At 41.6% G+C, this 22329-nt stretch overlaps 2 protein-coding genes across 8 annotated transcripts in view; one reads left to right on the top strand and one right to left on the bottom strand.

The window, feature by feature from the left end:
* nup205 (nucleoporin 205) overlaps positions 1 to 3798 on the bottom strand; it is a 109399-nt gene extending 105601 nt beyond the window's left edge. Inside the window, exon 1 of the mRNA XM_043708929.1 lies at positions 3580 to 3798. Within this exon, the coding sequence (XP_043564864.1) occupies positions 3580 to 3610 (31 nt within the window). The 5' untranslated portion in view covers positions 3611 to 3798. The remainder of the gene's footprint in view (positions 1 to 3579) is intronic.
* Positions 3799 to 4118: 320 nt separating this feature from the next.
* Positions 4119 to 22329, top strand: part of cnot4b (CCR4-NOT transcription complex, subunit 4b) — a 177174-nt gene continuing 158963 nt past the window's right edge. For 2 of the 7 annotated variants that reach the window (XM_043708936.1, XM_043708935.1), the window contains exon 1: positions 4122 to 4447. The gene's annotated coding sequence lies outside the window, so the exon portion shown is untranslated. Of the gene's footprint in view, positions 4448 to 22329 lie in introns of all 7 variants that reach the window. The other 5 variants (XM_043708930.1, XM_043708934.1, XM_043708937.1 and 2 more) reach the window with 5 other exon arrangements.

Genomic DNA, 22329 nt, shown 5'->3' with positions numbered 1-22329 from the left:
GAAGTGGTGGAGGCTGGTACAATAGCAACATTTAAGAGGCATTTGGATGGGTATATTAATAGGAGGGGTTTGGAGGGATATGGGCCAGGTGCTGGCAGGTGGGACTAGATTGGGTTGGGATATCTGGTTGGCATGGATGGGTTGGACCGAAGGGTCTGTTTCCATGCTGTACATCTCTATGACTCTAAGGTCTCCTAAGGCCCTTTGTGGTTCACATTTCCCCATTAAAACAAAGTTTTAAAAATATATGTTAGTCATGTTTCATGACAACGCTCAAAATGTCAGTGATATGTACTACTGAAGACTTAAGTAGGCAAGTGAAAGGATATATTTGTAACTTTTTCTGCTCTCAGAAATATGTGCCCATTCATCCATGGCACATTTACTCAATTGCTGAAAATGTGTTGCTGGAAAAGCGCAGCAGGTCAGGCAGCATCCAAGGCACAGGAGAATTGACATTTCGGGCATGAGCCCTTCTTCAGGAAATGTCGATTCTCCTGCTCCTTGGATGTTGCCTGACCTGCTGCGCTTTTCCAGCAACACATTTTCAGCTCTGATCTCCAGCATCTGCAGTCCTCACTTTCTCCTAGAACATTTACTCAATTACCAAGTGATTGATGCACTTCATGACCAATACTTAAACTCAAAAACAATATGCTCTTGGCATATTTGTCTGTTTATTAATTTATGACAAGCCCTCCAATGGTGAATTCTCTTCATTCTTTCCCTGAACTTAGTGATATATTTTACTCTCTACCGAGACTTTTTGTTCGCATTTCTTCCTCTTCCCCATGGCTCTCCATTCCCCCTTGCCAACTCCTTCTCCACCCCACTCCTCATCACCCATCCATCCCCCACCCAAGTCTCCCTCCACCATTCTCCAAATCATTCATCCTTTCTCAGTAGGCTTCACATATTCAGGAAGGAAAGATCACATCCAGAGTGAGACTCAACCTGAGTACGTACGTAGTTTGGGGAATTTGCAGGCAACGTGGCAATAGAACAGGATGAATTGAAGCTCAAGATCAGGACCCAGCAGAAAAGAGTGACAGCAAAGGTAAACATTAAGTTGATTGGTTGGTGATAGCTACTAATTTGACTATCTGTTACAGGTTACTTTCAGATTGAAGATAAAGAGAGGAAATACTTACAGGCTACAAACTACAAGACAAAACTTTGGAATAGCAAATTAAGAACAAAGTAAATAAATTAGAGGTGCAGGACCAGGTGATGTGATGTGCTTATATGATGTGGGAGCAGGCTCATCATGACCACAGCTGCACCAAGTGTGGGATGCTTGAGGAACTCTGAGTCAGAGTTGATGAGCTGGAATCAGAGCTTCCAATACTACCACATATCAGAGAGGAAGTGAGTTACCTGGATACCATGTTTCAGGCAGCAGTCACACACCTTAGATTAACAGCCTTGAGTTTGGTCAGTGGTCAGGGACAGGAGCATGTCAACGAAATTGTGGGTATCACGTGCATGCAAGGGGGAATCAGGACCGGTAACTAAATTTCCAAGTATACACATCCTTTCAAATGGAGGCCATTGGGAAGAGGTTGCTTTGGTAGTATGAATTTAAATTGATTTCGAGAAGTGATACGAGTCAGAAGGCGTAGAATCTGTGTGGATAGAGCTTTTGAGCTGCAATGGAACAAAGCACTGATAGGAGTTATGTACAGGCCTCTTAACAGTGGTCAGGATATGGGGCAGAAAATAAATCAGGAGATAGAAAAGGCACTGTTCCAATAATTCTGGGGGACTTCAATATGTAGGTGGACTGGGAAAATCTGGTTGGTAGCAGATCACAAGGAAAGAAATTTGTCAAACATTTTGGAGATGTTTTTGGAGTAGTTTGTGGTACAGCCCACAACGGAACAGACAATTCTGCATATGGTGATGTGTAATGACGCACACTTGACTAGGAAGTTAAGATGAAGGAACCCTTGGGGGCAGTGACCATAATATGATTGAATTCACCTTGCAGTTTGAGGGGGAAAATCTGGAATCAGATGTAAGGATATTACAATTGAAGAAGCTGGCCAGACTTGATTGGAAGTCAAGCCTGGGAGTTTGGAGTTAAGATGAAGGAACCCTTGGGGGCAGTGACCATAATATGATTGAATTCACCTTGCAGTTTGAGGGGGAAAATCTGGAATCAGATGTAAGGAAGAAGAAGAAGCTGGCCAGACTTGATTGGAAGTCAAGCCTGGGAGTTTGGGGATAATTTGGGAAGGTATGGAATAGGCAACCATGGCTGACAAGGAAAGCAAAATAAAAAGTACACAAAGCGGTGAGGATTAGTGGGAAACCACAGGATTGTGACGCCTTTGAAAAACCAGCTGAGGATAACTAAAAAAAAAGCGGGGGGTGCAGACAGAAGATGAAATAGGACAGTAAGCTAGCTACTAACAATAGAAAATTGCAGAAACTTTTTCTTGTATCGCTGTAACATAAGAGATGCAAGAGTGGATATTAGACCATTGGAAAATGAGGGCTAAAGTAGTAACAGGAAATAAAGAAATGGTGGACAAACTGAACAGATTTGAAGAATTCTGAACAATTGAAGACACCAGTAGCATACCAGAACTTCAACAGAGTTAGGGCAGAGGTGAATGTAGTGGCTACACTAAGGAAAAGCTGCAGGGGAACATGGAAGTTCTGAAGGTCGACAAATTAGTGTTGGGACTACATTATTCGCATTATACATTAATGACCTTTCAACACCAGATTATAGTCCAACAGGTTTATTTAAAAGTATAAATTTTCAGAGTGCTGCTCCTTCGTCAGGTAGCTCGTGGAACAGCATCATAGGACACAATTTATGATAAAAGATCAAAGCGTAATACAACCAATGTGATGTACTGAACAAACCTAGGTTCCTGTTGTCTTTTTTCACTTAGAATGGGGATACAGGCTTTGATTGATTAATATGTAAATCGCAGAATGTCTTTCAAGTAACATAAGGTTCTACCAGCATTAAAAAAAGTGACATCTCAGCTCAGACAGTGCAAAGGTGTGAGGTTAGAGTCTGTCTGTATCCCAACCTTGAGTCCGACTGGTTCTTTTTGCAAAGTAGGAATTTATAAATTGTCACATGGACTAACTGCCTACAGATTGTGCACTTTTGGAATAAAATAAAATATATCTGCAAATACTTGCCCACCCCCATCCCACCACCTGGCTACTGTCTCCCTGCACCACACGGACACCACCAAGTAAGGCCACCATCTCCACACCACTCCCTAATCATCACCCATCCCCTAATGGATCCCACTCACTCTTTACCTTGCACTCATCACATCCACACACCCCTTCCCCGATCAGGCAGTCTGTCCCACACCTTTCTTGCTTCCCCTCTCTCCCCCGCCCACTGCTCCCGCTAAGTTCTTGTCTCCTTTTGGAAGATGAACAAACGCGGCCAATGGCCGAATGATTGTAGTGAGCTCATGACTCATCCCCCCGATTCAGTGTTAGGATCAGAGGGTTGAGAAGTCTCCCCCCGCTGTGGGGTGCTGTGCGGGACGGGCGGACGCGGAGGATTGTGTTTATTTTTCACCATCTTTACTCACTAACCTGAATTTACCGCCATGGTCCTGGCCGCCATCTTGGAGAGGAACCGGAACCGAAAACCCCCGAGTTGTCTTTTGGGAGAAGGGAGGGTGTCCTTCCCGCCAAACAGCTCGACCGTGCCCGCACACGGCGATCGACAGGGCGCCCGTTAACTCTCGAGTCAACGGCCACGTCCCCGTCCCCCCAGATCTGCCGGCCGCGGGAGGACACGTGACAGTCCGCACAATTCCAGACTACAAGCCCCAGCATGCCCCATGCCCCATCGCCGGAAATAACCCCCAACACCGCCTCCCTTCACTTATTTAGAATATCACATCAAATTTCTAAGGGTTGCCCTTTTAGGGAAAAAAAATGCGTTTCACGATTGCTTCGAAGAAATATTGGTTTTGAGACGGGAAAAAAAAACTGTCGGGTATAGATGTTTGAAAAAAGGCTCGGGAACCGGCCGTTTGGGCGGGCTTCTGGGAAATGTGCTTGACCCTGAGCCGAGATAGACTACATCCCCTATAGTACACCGCGAACGGCGATCCCGGGGGCGGGACTCCGAGTGAAAGGGTAACGGTTGCCGGTGGAAGGAGCAGCGCATGCGCAGCTGCTTTCCTGCGCAGACTCCGTCCCGAGTTTCCTAAGGGAGAGGAGAAAAAAAGATGGTGGCTAGTGTGTAAATTGGAGCAGCGCCGGAGATATATAATTATATATCAAATTATCCGCAATAGAGGAGCAGAGGGAGCTATTCCGACTAAAGAAGACGGACAGAGGAAAGGGTGGGGAAGAAACAAGGAAAATCAAACCCCCTTTCCGGAAAACTAAGGCCAGTAGACGGTTCCAGGGAAAGGACAAGAGCGTTGGGAGCTCCTGCTGAGTTTGAACTGTGAGTCGGTGAGGGCTGAGAGGGAGAGAGACTAGGGGATCCTGGCACCTCAGCTGCTTACTGCTACCCGGAGGCTTTAGCGGTACATCCAGGCCGGTGCGGCCTGTCTCTTCACCCACCCCCCACCCCCAATCCTCCTCCAGCATCACCGGGGAGCGACACCACGCCGGGCATTTCACCGGCAAAGGTTTGGGGGAGAGCAGGCGGGCAGGCCCGCCGGCCGGCCTGAGAGAAAGCCTGTCTTCTCAACATTAGAGAGTTGCAATTGTTTTGAATGTGGTGAGAGGAGAGAGATTCGTGTGCTGTTCCTTAACCTCAACCGTTTCAGGATATGTCCGGGAAAGGGTTGTCCTTCCTTCTCCAAAGCGCAATTTTTATTTCTCTTTTGTACAACCTCTGGGATTGTGAATTTGCAACGCCTCTCAATTTTTTTTTAAACCAAAAGTTCATTCGCTCCTTTTGCAAGTATGTTTAAGGATAGGCAGTATGTCTTAACTTTGCTTGAAGTGTTAATCTATTTTTACTTAGGATCAAGTAGGTATGGAACAGGCCAACATTTCGTCTTAAATGTTGCTTCATTGTTAACAGTTGGGAGGAGTTTATAGAAACGAGCACAAGATATGATGGTTATTATTTATTCATCTGGGAGTCAGTACCAATATTTTTGCCCTTAAAATATGAGCAAGTACTTCTCAAGCAGATTATTCGTTCTTCTGTCTTTAATATTTTATATCTTGGTGACTGTAAAGGCTGACTGAAGTTAGGATTTATCAAGTTTAATTTGAGGAGAATAACGTATGGAATTGTAAGTTTGATTTTTTTTTTAAGAAAATCATCAAATATACCAATGAGCTTTGAAGCAGCAATTCAGGCATGAGATTTGTGTATCAACTTTTAGTGTAAAATGGGAAACAGAGAGGTTGGTCTAAACAAATTGTAAAATACAATACAAATTGTGTAGAATTTTTCTAAGAGTTTTATTATGTCAATGATAGAAGGAAGAGTAATTATTAAATTTTGTTTGAAATTCTAGTAAATGCTGGGCTTGCACAAGAGGTTGGAGGAAATGGGGGTTACTATTGAGGAATAAAAACATCATATTGCCTATATTTTAAAAGAAAAATGTTAACACAGCTGTGTTTATACCTGTACCTTGTGCTCATGGCCCACGTTGAATGGTTGCTGTCCAATTTCCATGGAGCTGTAAATTGTTGTTTAATACTTCAGTTTAGAAAACAAAATACTCACTAAAGTTGCAAGCTAACACTTCAGAAATCTCATGTAGGGTAGGACCTGTTGACACCCTTGGTTAACTGAATAAACATGGTGCTATCTAGTAATTGTCATCGAGGAATGACCAACCTATGCACAGCAACAGTAAAGTTAATTGGCTTTGTGGATTGCAAAATCTAATCAGAATGATTATTTTGCAAATGCAGTGTTATGGTGGCGGAGAATGTTCTTGCTGTGTATGTTATGCAAAATTTATTCTCGTGTGTCGTCATGAAGGGGATGCTGCCCAGATAAATTTTTGCCTCACTTATTTTATCTCACTTCTGCTGAGACCTTTTGCTATGATGCAATGTTGTCATATTTGATCCGAGTGGTTGTAATTCACCTCCAAGGTGGAACAGGAGATGAAATACATCATTTCCCCACCAAAAGGTGATGCCATTTTTGAAGCACACCAAACTGATTCCACAAATTAGTTCAAAGAAGGTACTTGATCTGAGATCCCTTGTCAATGTGATCTGAAGTGTTCAGCAGAACTTGCTGAGTCTGTATGTTGGTTTCGCACTGACTGTTTGTCACATGGTGAGACACATTAATGGAATCCTGGATTTGAACATTGAGCTTAGCTTGACTGGTCCTTCTGTTGGGGTGATATTTCAACAAATTCCTTGTTGGTCCAACTAAGATAGATGAATTAATTTTGTCGATCAACGTTAATCAGAGCTGTTTTTTGTTTTAAGGTACACTGAACCCGTACCATTTAATATAAATCTATAAATTGGTCGTCTGCACTTGTTATCACAAACACCATTAATCACAAAGACCCAATCCCATAATAATGACGTATTTGTGTTTCATTTGTTCCGATGTTGTGTATGAATTCGGTGCCGGATTCGGAGACTCAATTGCTTGACCCATTTCTGCCACGTGATAGCATCATGGCTGATGTGATACTCCAGATTCTCATTAACTTCAATAACCTTCCATCTTTGTTTAGCAAGAAACTCTGCTGTAGTATTCAAGGACTCTGCTTACATCAGTGAGAAACAGAAACCTGAGGATTCATGAACCTCAAAGATTTTTCTTCACTTCAGTCTTAAATGGGCAGCGACCCCTAGTTCTAGACTCACGCGCGAGCATCCTTTCCACATGTAATATTAAGGGGTTTTGACTTCATGCATGCTTCAAGCAAGTCACCTCTTATTATTCTGAGTGGGTACAGGCCTGGTCTATCCAACCTTTATTCCTAAGATAACCTGCCTGCTTCATTCCGAGTGTGGTAAACCCTTTCTAAAATAATTGTAAAAATATTTAGATTCTTCTTCAGTTAAAGAAACAAGTCATATGGTCTCACCAATACCCTGTCCAACAGAAGCATAATCTTTTACTTTTGTACTCTCTTCCTCTCAATAAAAAAACACATTCACTTCGCTTTCTAAATTATTTGCTGTCTATCATACTTTCTGTTATTTGTGCACTAGGGCACTCAGTTCCATCAATCTCTGATCTCTTACCATATAGATAACATGTTCCTTTTTTCTTCCTGCCAAAATGGACAATTTCAGATTAAGGAGCTGGAACAACTGTCCTTAAAGCCCTGGTCTGGAGCGAGGGAAGCAGAACTAAGGGTAGCAGTGTGAACCAGGGTTTCTTACCATAATTCACTGCATGGTGCTGAGAATAAATATGCATATATGAATGCTCAATTACGACATCATAACTCTGAGCTTTGTGATTGACCATCATGCGAGGAAGCATGGTCGCTTTGACCAGGATTCGGAGTGTACCTGTCTCAGTGGAGGTCTGTGCTTCCAGTTGTATATGCAAATGGTAGTCAATATTTGAATTTAGTTGAAAGTTTTGAATGTTTTGGTAGATTAAGACAGAGTCTTTGAAATTATAGTCTAATGAGAAATAAGATACATTTTGACATATCACTTTAAATAGGTTTTCTGGCCTTATAACCAAAGGTTTTTGTAAAATCCCCATCTTACTATTTACAAATCATGCAATGGACTGTGCACTGGAACATCCACCCATTCACTGTACTTAACTGATTTGAGAAAATATCCAGCTTTGGAGGGCTAGAAACATGCAAGGAAACACAATTAAATATTTCTTTCTATATTAGCATCGTTAATTGTGTGTTTTCTTTTGAATAACTTTGAAATATACACAGCCTAATAAATGTGCTTACTGCTTTGTTGAGCAGTAATCTCAGTGCATTCTTACTGTCCACCTAGCTAGCTTGAACATTTAGAATTGATTGTTTAACTTCAGTTTCCTGCTTTCCCTTCTGCATCTGAAGTTACTGCACCTGCTGAGTTATGCCTCCAGACCTGTCAATACTTGTGCTGCTAACCAATCTTCCAAGTATGTTTGAGCATACATTAAATGTGCTATTCTGCTTCATATTTAACTTCTTCCTGAGCCTCAGATGTTTCAAAAGGAGTCACTGGAGTGACACTTCAGGTTATTTATTTTACTTTCCCTATTTTTGCGAAAAGGGATTATGGGTGGTTTGTAGCATTCCAACGATGTCCACTGACTAATAATTGAACCTGAGTGACCCCAGTACAAATAGTAATTTTTTTCCCCAAATTGATTTTCAGTAGCTTCTGCAATTTTGAGGGAATTTCTTGGGTTAATGTCCTAGTGAAGGCTGTAATCATGCGTGAATTGATTTGACATTTGTCTATTGCTCCACTGTCTGCTTGCTTCAGAGTTAATCTGGGAAGCATGTTAAGTTCCAGTAGTATTGTGGTTAAAAAAGGTTAGGTGCAAAATCTGTTGTGGGTATATTTAGTACATGAGAGACATTGCTATTTTGCTTGGGTGATGAGCAGTTTATTTTGCTTAATGGTCTGTTTATTGTGTAGGACGAGATATAACCTTGCAATGTTGACCACACTTAATTTTGGTGCCAGATCTGTTTCAAGAAAATCAACTGGCTTTTAACAGCCATCCTGGCAGCAGCGATGATGCATAAGTCAGTAACTGTTCAATGTCTTAGTTAGACTCATCAAGCATCATTGTTGCATCAGTGGAGCAGAGAAAGAATCTGCTTTGTTATCACACATCTGTGGAGGCCAAAAGAGTGTAATGCCTCCACGAGCAGAGGCTGCAAGGAACCTAACAGAAAAAAAATACACATTTCAACTCTTCATGTGGTTGAGATCCCAGTGGCAGTATTCCCAGCTGAGTTAGAAATGTGAAGTATTTTGGGGTCCACCTTAATGTTTTGATAGCCCTGTATTTCATTTGGAATTAACCCTTTTAATGTAGTTTAACATTTCCAGTTTTCTTTTGGATTCACCAGAATGGGGTCAGGGCCTTTCATCCTGTTCTGCCATTCAATTGGAGCATGGCACCTTAAAAATGTGCCCTCTAGTTTTGACCTAACAACGTCTGCCTTTTCCCTTCATACTTGGGAATCAGAAAAAAAAATCTTGATTTTGAAATTTAAAAATCTAATCATTGGCACAGTGGTTAAGACTGTTTCACAGTGCAAGAGACCTGGATTTAATTCCCACCTTGGGTGACTACCCAAAATGCCAAGTGTTCTACTGATAGTACAGGTCTCGGACAAAAAAAAACCATGATGAAAATGTGGAGAATTTTTAACCATCAGTGTTCTGCTGAATGTTTGGTATGAAACAGTATTCATATATCAGTTAGTTGGAATAGTCACAATGTAGAGTTAGCCTAGTGATAATTCATGCATCAATGAATTGTCCATCTAAGAGGAGGTAAGTTCACATGTGAGATTTGTTTCTTTTATATTGATACTGTCCATTGAGAGTTATAATCGTGCAGCATGGCAACAGACCCTTTGGTACAATTCATCCATTCCCACCAGGTTTCCCAAACTGAAGTAGTCCCACTTGCTAGAATGTGGCCCATATCCCTTAACCTTTCCTATTCATGTACCTGTCCATATGTCTTTTAAATGTTATAACTGTATCTGTATCTACCATTTCCTTTGGCAGTTCATTCCACATAGGACCTACCCTCTGTGAAAAAGTTGCCCTCCGGTCCTTTCTTAATTTTCCTCCTCTCACCTTAAAAATGTGCCCTCTAGTTTTGAACTCCCCGACTCTAGTGAAAAGACTTTTGCTATTAACCTTATCTAAGCCCGTGTTGATTTTATAAACCTTAATAACGTCAACCCCTCAACCTCCTACGCTCCAGTAAGAAAAGTCCCAGTCTATCCAGCGCCTCCTTATGACTCAAAGCTGCCAGTCCTGGTAACACCCCTGTGAATCTTTTCTGCACCCTTGCCAAATTAATGATTTTCTTCTGAAATCAGGGCAACCAAAACTCTACACAGTACTCCAAAAGTGGCCTAAACTACATCCTATACAATTCTAACTAGTATGCTCAATACTCTGACCAATGAAGGCAAGCGTACCAAATGCTGCTGCCTCCAGCCTGTCCATCTAAGACACCACTTCCAAAGAACTATGTACGTAAACCTCTGAGTCTCTGTTCCTCAACACTCTCCAGGGCCCTACCATTAACTGTGTAAGGCTTGCCCATATTCGACTTCCCAAAGTGCAACACCTTGCATTTATCCAAATTAAACTCCATTTGCCACCCATTTGCACAGCTGATGGAGATTTTGTTGTTCTGAGATAACCTTCACTGTCCACTATACCACCAATATTGGTGTCTCTGCAAACTTGCTAACCATTCCTTCGACATTGTCATCCAAATCCTTTAAATAAATGGGAAATAACGGTGGACCCATCACTAATGCTTGCAGTACATCACTGGTCAGACTGGAAAGCCACCCTCCGTCTTCCACTGTCAAGTGAAATTTGTATCCAGTTGGCAACCTCTCCCATAATCCTGTGTGATCTAACTTTATTAGCCAGTCGATCATGTGGAACCTTATCAAAGGCCTTTGCTAAAGAGCGGAGGACAGGAAAACCAAATCTTCTCTATCTCATGTTTTGATGTCTTCAATGTCTGAACACGTTTCACAGTACACAGATTATTTTTGAGCTTTAGTCAAAAGTGGCAGCAAAATTGCCCTGAAGGTCTCAGATACAGCATGCACCAACCTGGAATCTTGCTTTTTTTAAGTTGATGTTGCTTGAGGCTTAAAAGGATTCCACATATAATGCCAGTTTGAGGCCTTAGTTGATGCATTGTAATCATAGAACATTAGAGTAGTTGGGACGAAGAAATTATTATTTACGTTGAGTGAGTTATAGATTTCAGAAGATTTGAGTTCTCTGAAGTGCAGCATTTGCGCAACATGACAGCTTTTATGTGTTGCAAATAAAAACATGTTAACCTGCTTGTTGCAATCTTAAGGGACTCCACCTGCATTTTAATCAGTTTTGTCATCAGGATTTGTTACGTGGTAAAATTCCCAGACTATTCTTCAGTTCTGCCATGCTGATCTTTTTGCTTCTTGGCTTGTCGGGGGAACTTCGAGCAGAACATTGAGGGTGGATCACTAATCGCTGCAACTCTGTGCTGGAAGCAGTGAAAAATTTGAAGTTCTGAATTTAAAAAGTTGCTACCAGGCGACTGATGCTTGACAGTGTTTGGATAGCCTCTTCAGTGTTAATAGATATCCTGAAACATCTCATGTACGAAAGCATGAAAACTCAATTGTAGATGAAGAGTTAGAAAAAACTTGTGGGCTGTTCATCACTTAGTTGGCATCAGAGAATTGCTCTGGTAGAAATACTTGCACACATGTGGAAACTGACTGCACATGATAAGCAGTTTGAAGGCCTGTGTGCCAAGCAAAGAACCCTGGATTATACTGAAGTTAATCATGTGATTGCAAAAAGAAATGATTGCTCGAGATGTCATGTGTATTGGAGTCAAGTGTGAAACCACTGTACAGATGGATTGCAGAGTGGAGTCTACTGGCTTAAATATCAATGTTACTTCATTTGGCTGAGCTTGGTAATGATCTATACGATCCACGTTGTTAGAGACAAGAATTGGTCCAAGCACAAAACCCAATTGTTGGAATAAATTTGCTTCAGATCAAGATATTTCTCACGTAACGGGGAAACTCTTGGGAGCAATGTATTGCAGCGAACTGATCTCATACGTCTTTTTTATTCTTTGAACAAGATATTTTGAAGTTTAGTGTTTGCAGCACCAGAGCCTATCCTGTAGAAGTGTTTGAATAGTGGACAAAGAATTTTTTTTGTTTCTGACTGGAAGAATTTCCAGATGGGTATTTGGCGCAAGCGCTTAGCATTAGTCTGGATTGTTTTTGTCAGCACCATCCTATGTACTAACTGCACATGCTCACTGGCCTGTTGAACATCACATTGGTTCTGTTGATGCTGTCTGACCTCAGTAAACTGGTCAGTTCAAGTCTGGACTTGGTGATCTGAAGTATAAATTCACTCTGTGTAAATTCACTGGTGCTTTGTCAGAGCTGTTGTCTTGGATCAGTGGTGCTGGAAGAGCACAGCAATTCAGGCAGCATCCGAAGACAGGCAAAATCGACGTTTCGGGCAAAAGCCCTTCATCAGGAATAAAAGGAATTTCCTTTTATTCCTGATGAAGGGCTTTTGCCCGAAACGTCGATTTTGCCTGTCTTCGGATGCTGCCTGAATTGCTGTGCTCTTCCAGCACCACTGATCCAGAATCTGGTTTCCAGCATCTGCAGTCATTGTTTTTACCAGAGCTGTTGTCTTGTCAATGGGATGTCAGGCTGGTGCTTAATGTGCTGTGCTGGGGTGTGAGAAAAGGATCCTGTGGCACTGTTAGAACAGGAACAGAGATGTTTTCTGATAAACAAGCTGGCCTACCCCCTTCAAGCATGAAAACAATATGACTGCTTCAAATGTAATTCCGAATTTGGTCTTTGGGCATATCCAGCAATGTGAGGAGACTTTATATAAGTACAAAGCAAAATACAGTAGATGTTGAAAATCTGAAATGCTGAGCTGTATCTCCTGTCAAGAAAAAAAATGAAATTAATGTTTCAAATATGTTAACATCCATCACAAGTTCTAGGCATTTTTTTTACTCTTTCCAACTTTTGAGTGGAGTGTAAAAGTTTTCAGTTTCTGATTTTCTTTAAAAGAGGAATGTTAGTTCTGCTACTTTTAGTATGTGCTCATTTAATTCAGTTTTCACCAACATGAAAATTGGTTAAAATTCTGCATTTGCCAATATACTGTACTGCTTTTTGTTTCCTGCCCTGAACACACATTATTTTGTTTCAGATAGTTGTTTGGAAGTATAGAACTTGAGTCATGCTGAAAAAAGGCAAAAAGAGGACACTTGCCAATCATATTGCGTAAATGTTTGTTTTCTCCTCTGGTGGCTTTTCTTGCAATTTGTCCTGATAAGTGCAAAACCTAAAAGCTTCAATTTTTTTTTATTTCAGTAATCTCATTCTTTTTGTTAGAAGCAAAAACAAAAGCTGCAAGACTCTTTTTATTGATCAGGTTTATTGATCCACTGAAATAAATTCATGTGGGGTTGGGCAGACAAGGGACCCAATCATCTTTCGATTAGGAAGTAAGATTAGGCCATTTGGTTTTTAAACAAGTAGCAGGTTGAATTGGATCATCACTGGTTAGCAACAGCATTTTAAGTTTCATAGCCCTGAAGCCCTTAATCAAACAAATGTCAATTTAATTACAGTATTGACATTGATTCTACAGTGTTTTTTGGGGAGGAAGTCACAGATTTCCTTCATCCTATGAAAGATGACTCCTAAATTGCCAAATGCTAATTTTTAAGGTAATGCCCCTTTTTCTGAACCCACCCATCAGGGGAATTTAGTTTTCCTTGATCCACCTTATCAATCTGTGAGTCACCTTACACGTGAAAATTAGACACCCTATAACAATCAGATTTCATTTGTGCACATGTAACCAATGACACCAAGCCCCGGTGTCATTTTGGTGAATCATCTGTAATGTGCACCCTCCAAGACCAGTACCAGTACTCTTGCTTAAGGTACAGTTCTCACAATGAAATTCAGTATAGTAAACAAGAGTTGCGCAACTGCGACTCGCGCTTTCCTTCCAATTTCCTGCAGCATTTCATGATCTTTTTAAATAATTTTGTGTATCTGCCCATTAAATTTTCACGGTTGCAGTACTTGGGATGCTAAATCTCCATTTGCTCTGCAGTTCTTAGCATCTAATCATTTGAAAAGTAATTTCTTTTTTGGTTGACAGTTCATTCCCCACATTAACATCAGTGTGCTACAAAATTGTCCATTCACTTAATGTGTCGAAAACCTTTCCCATCTATCTGCTCATCTCTATATGTTTACTGTATTGTCTCAATGTAGTGTTTTTATGAAACGAAGATGGCTGAATCAAGTCACTTTGAAATACAAGGAAAAGTTTGAAGTCAAAGTACAGGTCAAAGAGTCATAGATATATTTTCACCAAGGAAACAGACCCTTCGGTCCAACCAGAAATCCTAGATAAATTTAGTTCCATTTGCCAGTACTTGTGCCATGTCCCTCTAAACCCTTCCTAATCATATACCCATCCCGATGCCTTTTAAATGTGGTAACTGTACCAGCCTCCAGCACTTACTCTGGCAACTCGTTGCAGACGTGCACTACCCTCTGCATGAAAAAGTTGCCCATTACGGGTCCCTTTTATATCTTTCCCCTCTCGCCTTAAACCCTCTAGTTCTAGACTCCCCATCCTGGGGAAAAGACCCAGTCTGTTTACCCTATCCATGCCCCTGATGATTTTATCAATCTCTATAAGGTCACTCCTCAGGCTCCGACGCTCCAAGGAAAACAGCCCCAGCCGATTTAGCCTCTCCCTGAAGCTCAAACCCTCCAACCCTGGCAACATCCTTGTAAATCTTTTCTGAACCCTTTCAAGTTTCACAACATCCTTCCAAAAGTAAGGAGACAGAATTGCATGCAATACGCCAACAGTGGCCTAACCAATGTCCTGTGCATCTGCAACATGACCTCCCAACTCTAACACTCCATGCACTGGCCAATAAAGGCAAGTATATCGAATGCCGCCCTCACTCTCCTATGGACCTGCAACTCCACTTTCACGGAACTATGAACTGGCACTTCAAGGTCTCTGTTCAACACTCCCCAGGACCTTACCATTTAGTGTACAAGTCCTGCCCTGATTTACAGCACCTCACATATATCTGCATTGAACTCCATCTGCCACCCAACCCACTGGCCCATCTAATCAAGATCCCATTGTACTCTGAGATCACCACTTTCACTGTCCACTACACCTTCAATTCTAGTATCATCTACAAACTTACGAAACATACTACTTATGTTCGTATCCAAATAATTTATGTAGATGACAAAAAGCAGTGAATCCAGCACCAATACTTGTTGCATGCTGCTGGTGTCAGGCCTCCAGTCTGTAAAGCAACCTTCCATTGTCACCCTCTGTCTCCTACCTTTTGAGCCAGTTCTGTATTCAAATAGTTCTCCTTCTATTCAGTGTGATCTAACCTGTCTACTATGAGGAACCTTGTCGAACACCTTACTGAAGTCTACGTCGATCACATCCACAGCTCTGCCCTTATCAATCCACTTTGCTACTTCAAAAAGCTCAAATCAAATTAATGGGATACTATTTCCCATACACAAAACTATGTTGACTATCCCTAATCAGTCCTTGCCTTTCCAAATATGTGTACATCCTGTCCTTCAGGATTCCCTCCAACAACTTGCCCACCACTGATATCGAGCTCACCGGTATCTGGTTTCCAGGCTTTTCCTTACCACTTTTCTTAAATAGTGACACAACTTTAGCCCAGGTCCAGTCTTCAGGTACCCCATTTGTGGCTATCAATGATAGAAATATCTCAGCATGGGCCCAGGAATATCTTCCCTTGCTGAAAAATGTTTTACTGGAAAAGCGCAGCAGGTCAGGCAGCATCCAAGGAGCAGGAGAATCGACATTTTGGGCATAAGCCCTTCTTCAGGAATCTTTCCTTACTTCCCATCGAGTTCTTGGCTACTCCTGATCAGCTCCCATTGACTTATCCACCTTTGTGCATTTTAAGACATCCAGCAGTACCATCTCGGTTTTATGGACTTTTCAAGATGTTGCTATTTATTTCCCCATGTTGTCTATCTTCGATATCCTTCTCCACAGTAAATGCTGATGCAAAAGGGGACATAAATTTAAAAGGGTGGAAGGTATAGGGGAGATGTCAGGGGTGGGTTCTTTACCCAGAGAGTGGTGGGGGCATGGAATGCGCTGCCTGTGGGAGTGGTAGAGTCAGAATCTTTGGTGACCTTTAAGCGGCAATTGGATAGGTACATGGATGGGTGCTTAAGCTAGGACAAATGTTCGGCACAACATCGTGGGCCGAAGCGCCTGTTCTGTGCTGTATTGTTCTATGTTCTATGTTCTAAAATACTCATTTCGTATCTCACTCATCTCTTCTGGTTCCACACATAAGTTATCTTGCTGATTGTTATGTGGCCCTATTCACTCCCGAGTTAGCCTTTGTCCTTAATTTATTCATAGAATTTCTTGGGATTCTCCTAAACCCTGTTTGGCTTTGGGAAACGTCGTGGGTCACCTAGTTTGCGTCCATGTCCATAATCCATGCGTTATCTCAGCTGCTAACCAACATCCTGCCAATATCGTATGGTGTATATGATTCCACTTAGCCACATTTTTAATAGACTGCATTGGCATTTTTTGAATGCCTTCTGGTAGTCTGTATAATAGCTTGCATAAACATTTAGCTACCAGAAAAGCTAAATATAGGTGATGCTGGAAATCTGAATGGAAACCGGACATCTGTGTGCATTCAGCAGGTGCTGTCTCACCTGTGGAGAGAAAAAGAGAGTTAACATGTCAGTCAATGACCTTAGATGAAACTTGCTGACCTCAAAATTCAACCGGTCTTCAATGTGACTTTTCAAATCAATGATGTCAATCCCTAAGATGATTAGGCCTTTATTTCCTAGTTTATTTCTGTCCTACTGAATGGGAATGAAATAGTCAATTTTGCAATCCAAGAGGGCATTTTCTGAATCAAGAAAATTTTGGTTGGTCATAAAGAGCCAAATGTTAAAATATCATCAATTTAGTTCTTCCCATCTGTTTAATGAGGAACTATCTTGATTGACTTGCTTCTATTACCTGGTGTGAAGAAGCCTGTCCCAATGTGAGTGCTAAACCTTTGTCCTGTCAGCTTGCATCCTTTGCCCTGGGTCCATGTTTAATTTTAAACAAGATTTACCTTTTCCATTCCTGTAACTTACCTCCATGATATTGATCACAGTGGTGCAGTGCACCAAAACCAGGGATACATTCTTGTCTTCTGAGTCCAAGTATTTTAACACTTTGTCAGGTATGGGGAAAGCAGATATCTGTACACAAATCAACTACAGATCGTTCTGCCAAAACTCCAGGAACCCATGACAAGGGAACCTTCAGAAGAGACGATGACACACATTTGCAAGTTTTTAAGATATGGGAGCAGGAGTAGTTTGTTTAGCTTATTGTGTTGTGCTGTGCCATTCAATGAGATCATGACTGATCTGATCCTTAAATCCACCTTCCTGTCTTTCAGCGTACCTCTTGGTTCTTCTGCGAGAAAGAATTCCACAGATTTGTTACCTTCTAAGGAAAGTTATTTCTCCTCCTCTGTTTTAAATCTGTGACCCCATACTCTCAGAGTGCGTCCTGTGGTCCTCTACTCTCTAACCAGGGAAAACAAGCTCTCTTAGCCATATCAAGTCCCCGAAGAATCTGTATTTCAATTAGGTCTCATTATCCTGATAACCAATGAATACAAGGGCCAACTGACTCACTTTTTCTTAAGATCTTCCATACCTGTAATTAACTTTCCCTGACCAATTACCAATTACACATTACCAATATATATTTCTTGACATATAGGGACCAAAGCCTCAGTATTTCAGCTGTGTTCTGACGAGTATTTTAGATATAAACCTTCTGCAGTTTTAGAAAGGCTTCTCCGTTTTATATTGTATTCCATTGTATTCCATTTAAAAGCAGCAAGGAGGGGACACGAAAGGTCCTTAGTAGATAGGATTAGGGAAAACCCTAAGGCTTTCTATAGGTATGTTAGGAATAAAAGAATGACTAGGGTAGGAATAGGTCCAGTCAAGGATAGTAGGGGGAAGTTGCGTGTGGAGGCGGAAGAGATTGCGGAGACACTGAATGAATACTTTTCTTCAGTATGGGCGGCACGGTGGCACAGTGGTTAGCACTGCTGCCTCGCAGCGCCAGAGACCCGGGTTCGATTCCCGCCTGTTGGAGTGTTGAGCCACGGGGTGGTTGGGTTGTTTGGTCCGGGTGTCCCAGAGGTGTTCTCTGAAACGTTCCGCAAGTAGGCGGCCTGTCTCCCCAATATCGAGGAGGCCACATCGGGTGCAGCGGGTGCAGTAAATGAAGTGTGTGGAGGTGCAGGTGAATTTGTGGCGGATATGGAAGTATCCCTTGGGGCCTTTGAGGGAAGTGAAGGGGGAGGTGTGGGCGCAAGTTTTGCATTTCTTGCAGTTGCAGGGGAAGGTGCCGGGAGTGGAGGTTGGGTTGGTGGGGGGTGTGGACCTGACGAGGGAGTCACGGAGGGAGTGGTCTTTTCGGAACGCTGATAGGGGAGGGGAGGGAAATATATCCCTGGTGGTGTGCTCTGTTTGGAGTTTTTATAATTTGTGCACAAGGACCTCCAAATCCTGCTGTTATAGTTTTTTCTCCATTTAAATGATATTCGGCTCTTCTCCTTCGTGTCAAACTGCACAAGCTCTTGAGTCCCCATGTTAGATTCCATCTGCCAAGATTTTATATACAACCTGTCTATATTGCTTCACACACTGTCATCTTCACCACTTTGCTTCCTCATGTGATTTTAACATCCACAAACTTATGACAGCCACTTCATTGCTCAAATTGTCAATATATATTATAAATAATTGTTCCCAGCACTTGTGTCGAGAAAATCTCTCTCAGTAATGTGTGCTGACAAAGTAGCTGAGTTTCTCTATTTCCTGTTATTCATATTGAGTATCTGCTGCATTTTACTTTTGTTTCACTGTTAGCCAGCCTATTAATGGTAATATACTACCCCCAATATCGTGGGTTCTTATCCTATTAAGCCTCATGTGGTACCTTATCAAAAGCCTTGTGGAAAGCCAAATAGTTCTCAGTTAACTATTCTGCTTTTTAACCCTTCAAAGAATTGTGATAAGTTCGAGATGTAAATCCTATTTCATGAAGCCATGTTCACAGATTGTATATGTATTTCTAAATGATCTGCTATTAAATCCTTTGTAATTGACTCTGCACCAATATCACAACAGCAAACTAGCCTAGCATTTGCTTTTGTTCTTTGTCATTCCCTTTTCGAACAAGGATGTTATATTAGATAATTGCCAAATGTCATGAGATGTTTTGAGAAAGCAGTGTTTGTTGACACCAGAACTGAGGTGCAATTGCACCTCGATGCTTGCATGAATGTGTATACACGTGGTTGGAGACCCTTTGTCTTGACATCTTAGGCAAAGTGTGCACTGCTCACGCACTGAAAACAGGTGCAACGTTGACATCGGGTTCAAAGACCTTGAGGTGGGTGTCAGGTTCTCTGCCCCTTACCAGTTGGAGCTCACGCTCTCAATGTAATGTTGGCTTTTAAAACTTTGCAAATTGTTGAATGGCTTTTCTTGTCTTTAATTTCTTTGTTTGGCTTATCCCTTTTCTGGAATCCTTCTTTCTCACTGGTTTATATTTTTGTTGAGTCATGAGCCGTTTTCTGAAGTATGTTGCACATAAGCAGATCAGAGAAAGGTCTCCTGATGGTGGGATCCTCAACATTGTCCTCAGAAACTGTCTTGACTACACTTTGAATTTTTCCTCAGGGTTACCTCTGCCTATTTGGTTTTCCCAATCTGCATAATTAATTAAAGTCAGTGTAATTAATGTACTGCATTATTTTACATGCTCTTTTATCTCCTGATTCCTCTCCATCCCATATAGAGGGAGTAATCTAGAGGAGCCTCTAGATTACTCCCATTGTCTTTTCTCTCTTGTCAATCACTTCACTCGTCAATTCTGTATCATCTGATCCAAGATCATTTCATGCTGGCATATTGATTCTGTCTCGTCCTGTCAAAGCTATCCCACCACCCTTCCTTTCCTGTCAGATCTTTCGAACTTATGTGTATCCCTGAATGCTTATTTCCCAGCTTTGATCTCCTTGGGACCATGTCCTTGTAATGGCTGTAGGATCATTAACTTTTACTTGTGCCATAATTTCATTTATTTTGTTAGGAACACTAGATCCATTTAAGTGAAGAGCTGTTAATTTTGCCTTTTTACCATTTGTATTCCACATTTGGTGCTGGTAGCTGCTTTATGTGTGTTTCTACATTGTCCAGTCATGTCCTACTCTGGGTACACTTAGCTACCCTGCAATGCCAGCATATCCTTTTGCTTGGTATCCCCTCTATTTGGTTTAAAGCTTTCTCAACTAACCTTGTTATTTGATTTGGCAGGACAATGAACTTGACATGGTTAAAGTGAAACCATGGTTAAAGAGCAACATGGTTAAAGAGCAACTCCCTTCTATCCCATTAATCATGCCAATGCTCTATTCAATTCATGTCAATCTTTGAGCCACTCATTTAACTCTTGATTTTATTACTCTTTACCAGATATTGTTAATCTGTACTTGGTAGTAAACATTCTGGTGAAGTCGCTAGCATTAACTGTTACTGAAACCAAAAGAGAAAATGCTGGAAAATCTCAGCAGGTCTGGCAGCATCTGTAAGGAGAGAAAAGAGCTGACGTTTCGAGTCTAAGTGACCCTTTGTCAAAGCTTTGACAATGGTCAGTTAGACTTGAAAAGCCAGCTCTTTTCTCTCCTTACAGATGCTGCCAGACCTGCTGAGATTTTCTCTTTTGGTTTCAGATTCCAGCATCCGCAGTAATTTGCTTTTATTTAACTGTTACTGAAGTTGGAACTATAAAGTTATCTTGGTTACCACAAATGAAATTGTGGAGTTACCTGTCCTTCAGATGCTTCACAATGCAGGTATTTTGTATTGTGAGTAAATAAAGAGACCACATTGGAACACATGGAAGAACATGAAAATGCAATGCTTATGTGATAGATTTACGCTAACCATGCCGGAATAAGTTGGGTCTTGACAATTCTTTGCAATTTTTAACAGGATAAGACTTAATTCCAGCCAAATTAACTTTCTGACACAAACTTTTAAAAAATGTGTTCATGGGATGTGGGTGAATCTGGTTGGGCCAGCATTGTCGTTGAGAAGATGGTGGTGTGCTGTCTGTCGAGCCTCTATGGTCCATTTTGTAGAGGGAGTGTGTCATTACAAAAAGTTAGGATTTTGACCCTGCAATAATAAAGGAGCAGTGATGTATTTCTAAGCTTGGATAATGATTGGCTTTGAGGGAGACATCAGGGTCGTGGTGCTCCCATGTAGCTGCTGGCTGTCAACTTTTGGATCATAGCGATCATGGGTTTGGAATGGATTGTTTAAGAAAACTTGGTGAGCTTCTGTAGTGGATCTTGGGGATGGTGCACTCTGCTCCTACTGGGTGTTGGTGGGGGAGAATGTGAATATTTGTGGACATCATGCTCATCATTTCCAGATGTTTTGTCATCCTTCCACATAACATCTTCAGTGGGCCTCCAGGTGAAGCACTGTTGATAAACAGAAAGCAGGAATTATCAGCAGTGCTTCGCCCAGAGGCCCACTGAAGATGTTACCTAGTAGGGTGAAGAAACGTCTGAAAATGAACCTTCCAGCTCACCGAACAAACCTATATCCAGAACCTCAACCTGAGCTACAAATCTTCTTAAAACGTGCTATGATGCTAATTAAGCAGGCTGCTTTCTCATGGATGATCTCTAGTTTGTGTTGTTAGAACTACACTCATGAGGCAAGTGGAATGTATTCCATCACGTTTTTGGTGTTCCCTGAAAAGGCTTTGGGGAGTCCAATTTTTTTTTTTAATCCATAAGTTCAGTCATGCAGAGTTAACAAGTTTTATTCGTATCTAATTGCCTGTTTTACTTTTTCATTATCCTGTTCTTCAAACAAGATGTTCAAAAGTATTATTGCACACCTCTGGAGCAGGTGGGACTTGAACCCAGGCCTCCCAGACCAGGGAGAGGGACAATAATACTGCATCACAAGAGGATCCCTGTGTTACTTTGTATCTTTATCCACAACCACTAAAACACCTCTTTTCAATTTATTAATAAATCACATGGGGAGAAGTCTAATAACACCAAAGATGAGTAAGTGGTAGGGGGAAGAGTGAGTCTAACTATGAACAACAATTTTTAAAAAGGTCAAGGTTACCTATCAGGCAGGAAAGAAATGGTCGTGTGAGGGAGCCTTGGTTGATGAGAGAGGTTGAATGTCTGGTAAAGAGGAAGAAGGAGGCTTCCATAAGGTTGAGGAAACAGGATTCAGACAGAGCAGTGGAGGGATACAGGATAGCCAGAAGGGACCTGAAGAAAGGGATTAGGAGAGCTAAGAGAAGGCATGAAAAATCATTGGCGGATAGGATCAAGGATAACCCCAAGGCATTTTATGCGTATGTGAGAAACCTGAGAATGACGAGAACGAGGGTAGGTCCGATCAAGGACAGTAGTGGGAGACGGTGTATTGAGTCGGAAGAGATAGG

The sequence above is a fragment of the Chiloscyllium plagiosum genome, chromosome 19 (genome assembly GCF_004010195.1).
Source record: "Chiloscyllium plagiosum isolate BGI_BamShark_2017 chromosome 19, ASM401019v2, whole genome shotgun sequence".
NCBI lineage: Eukaryota > Metazoa > Chordata > Chondrichthyes > Orectolobiformes > Hemiscylliidae > Chiloscyllium > Chiloscyllium plagiosum.
This window is presented reverse-complemented; position numbering and strand designations above follow the sequence as displayed.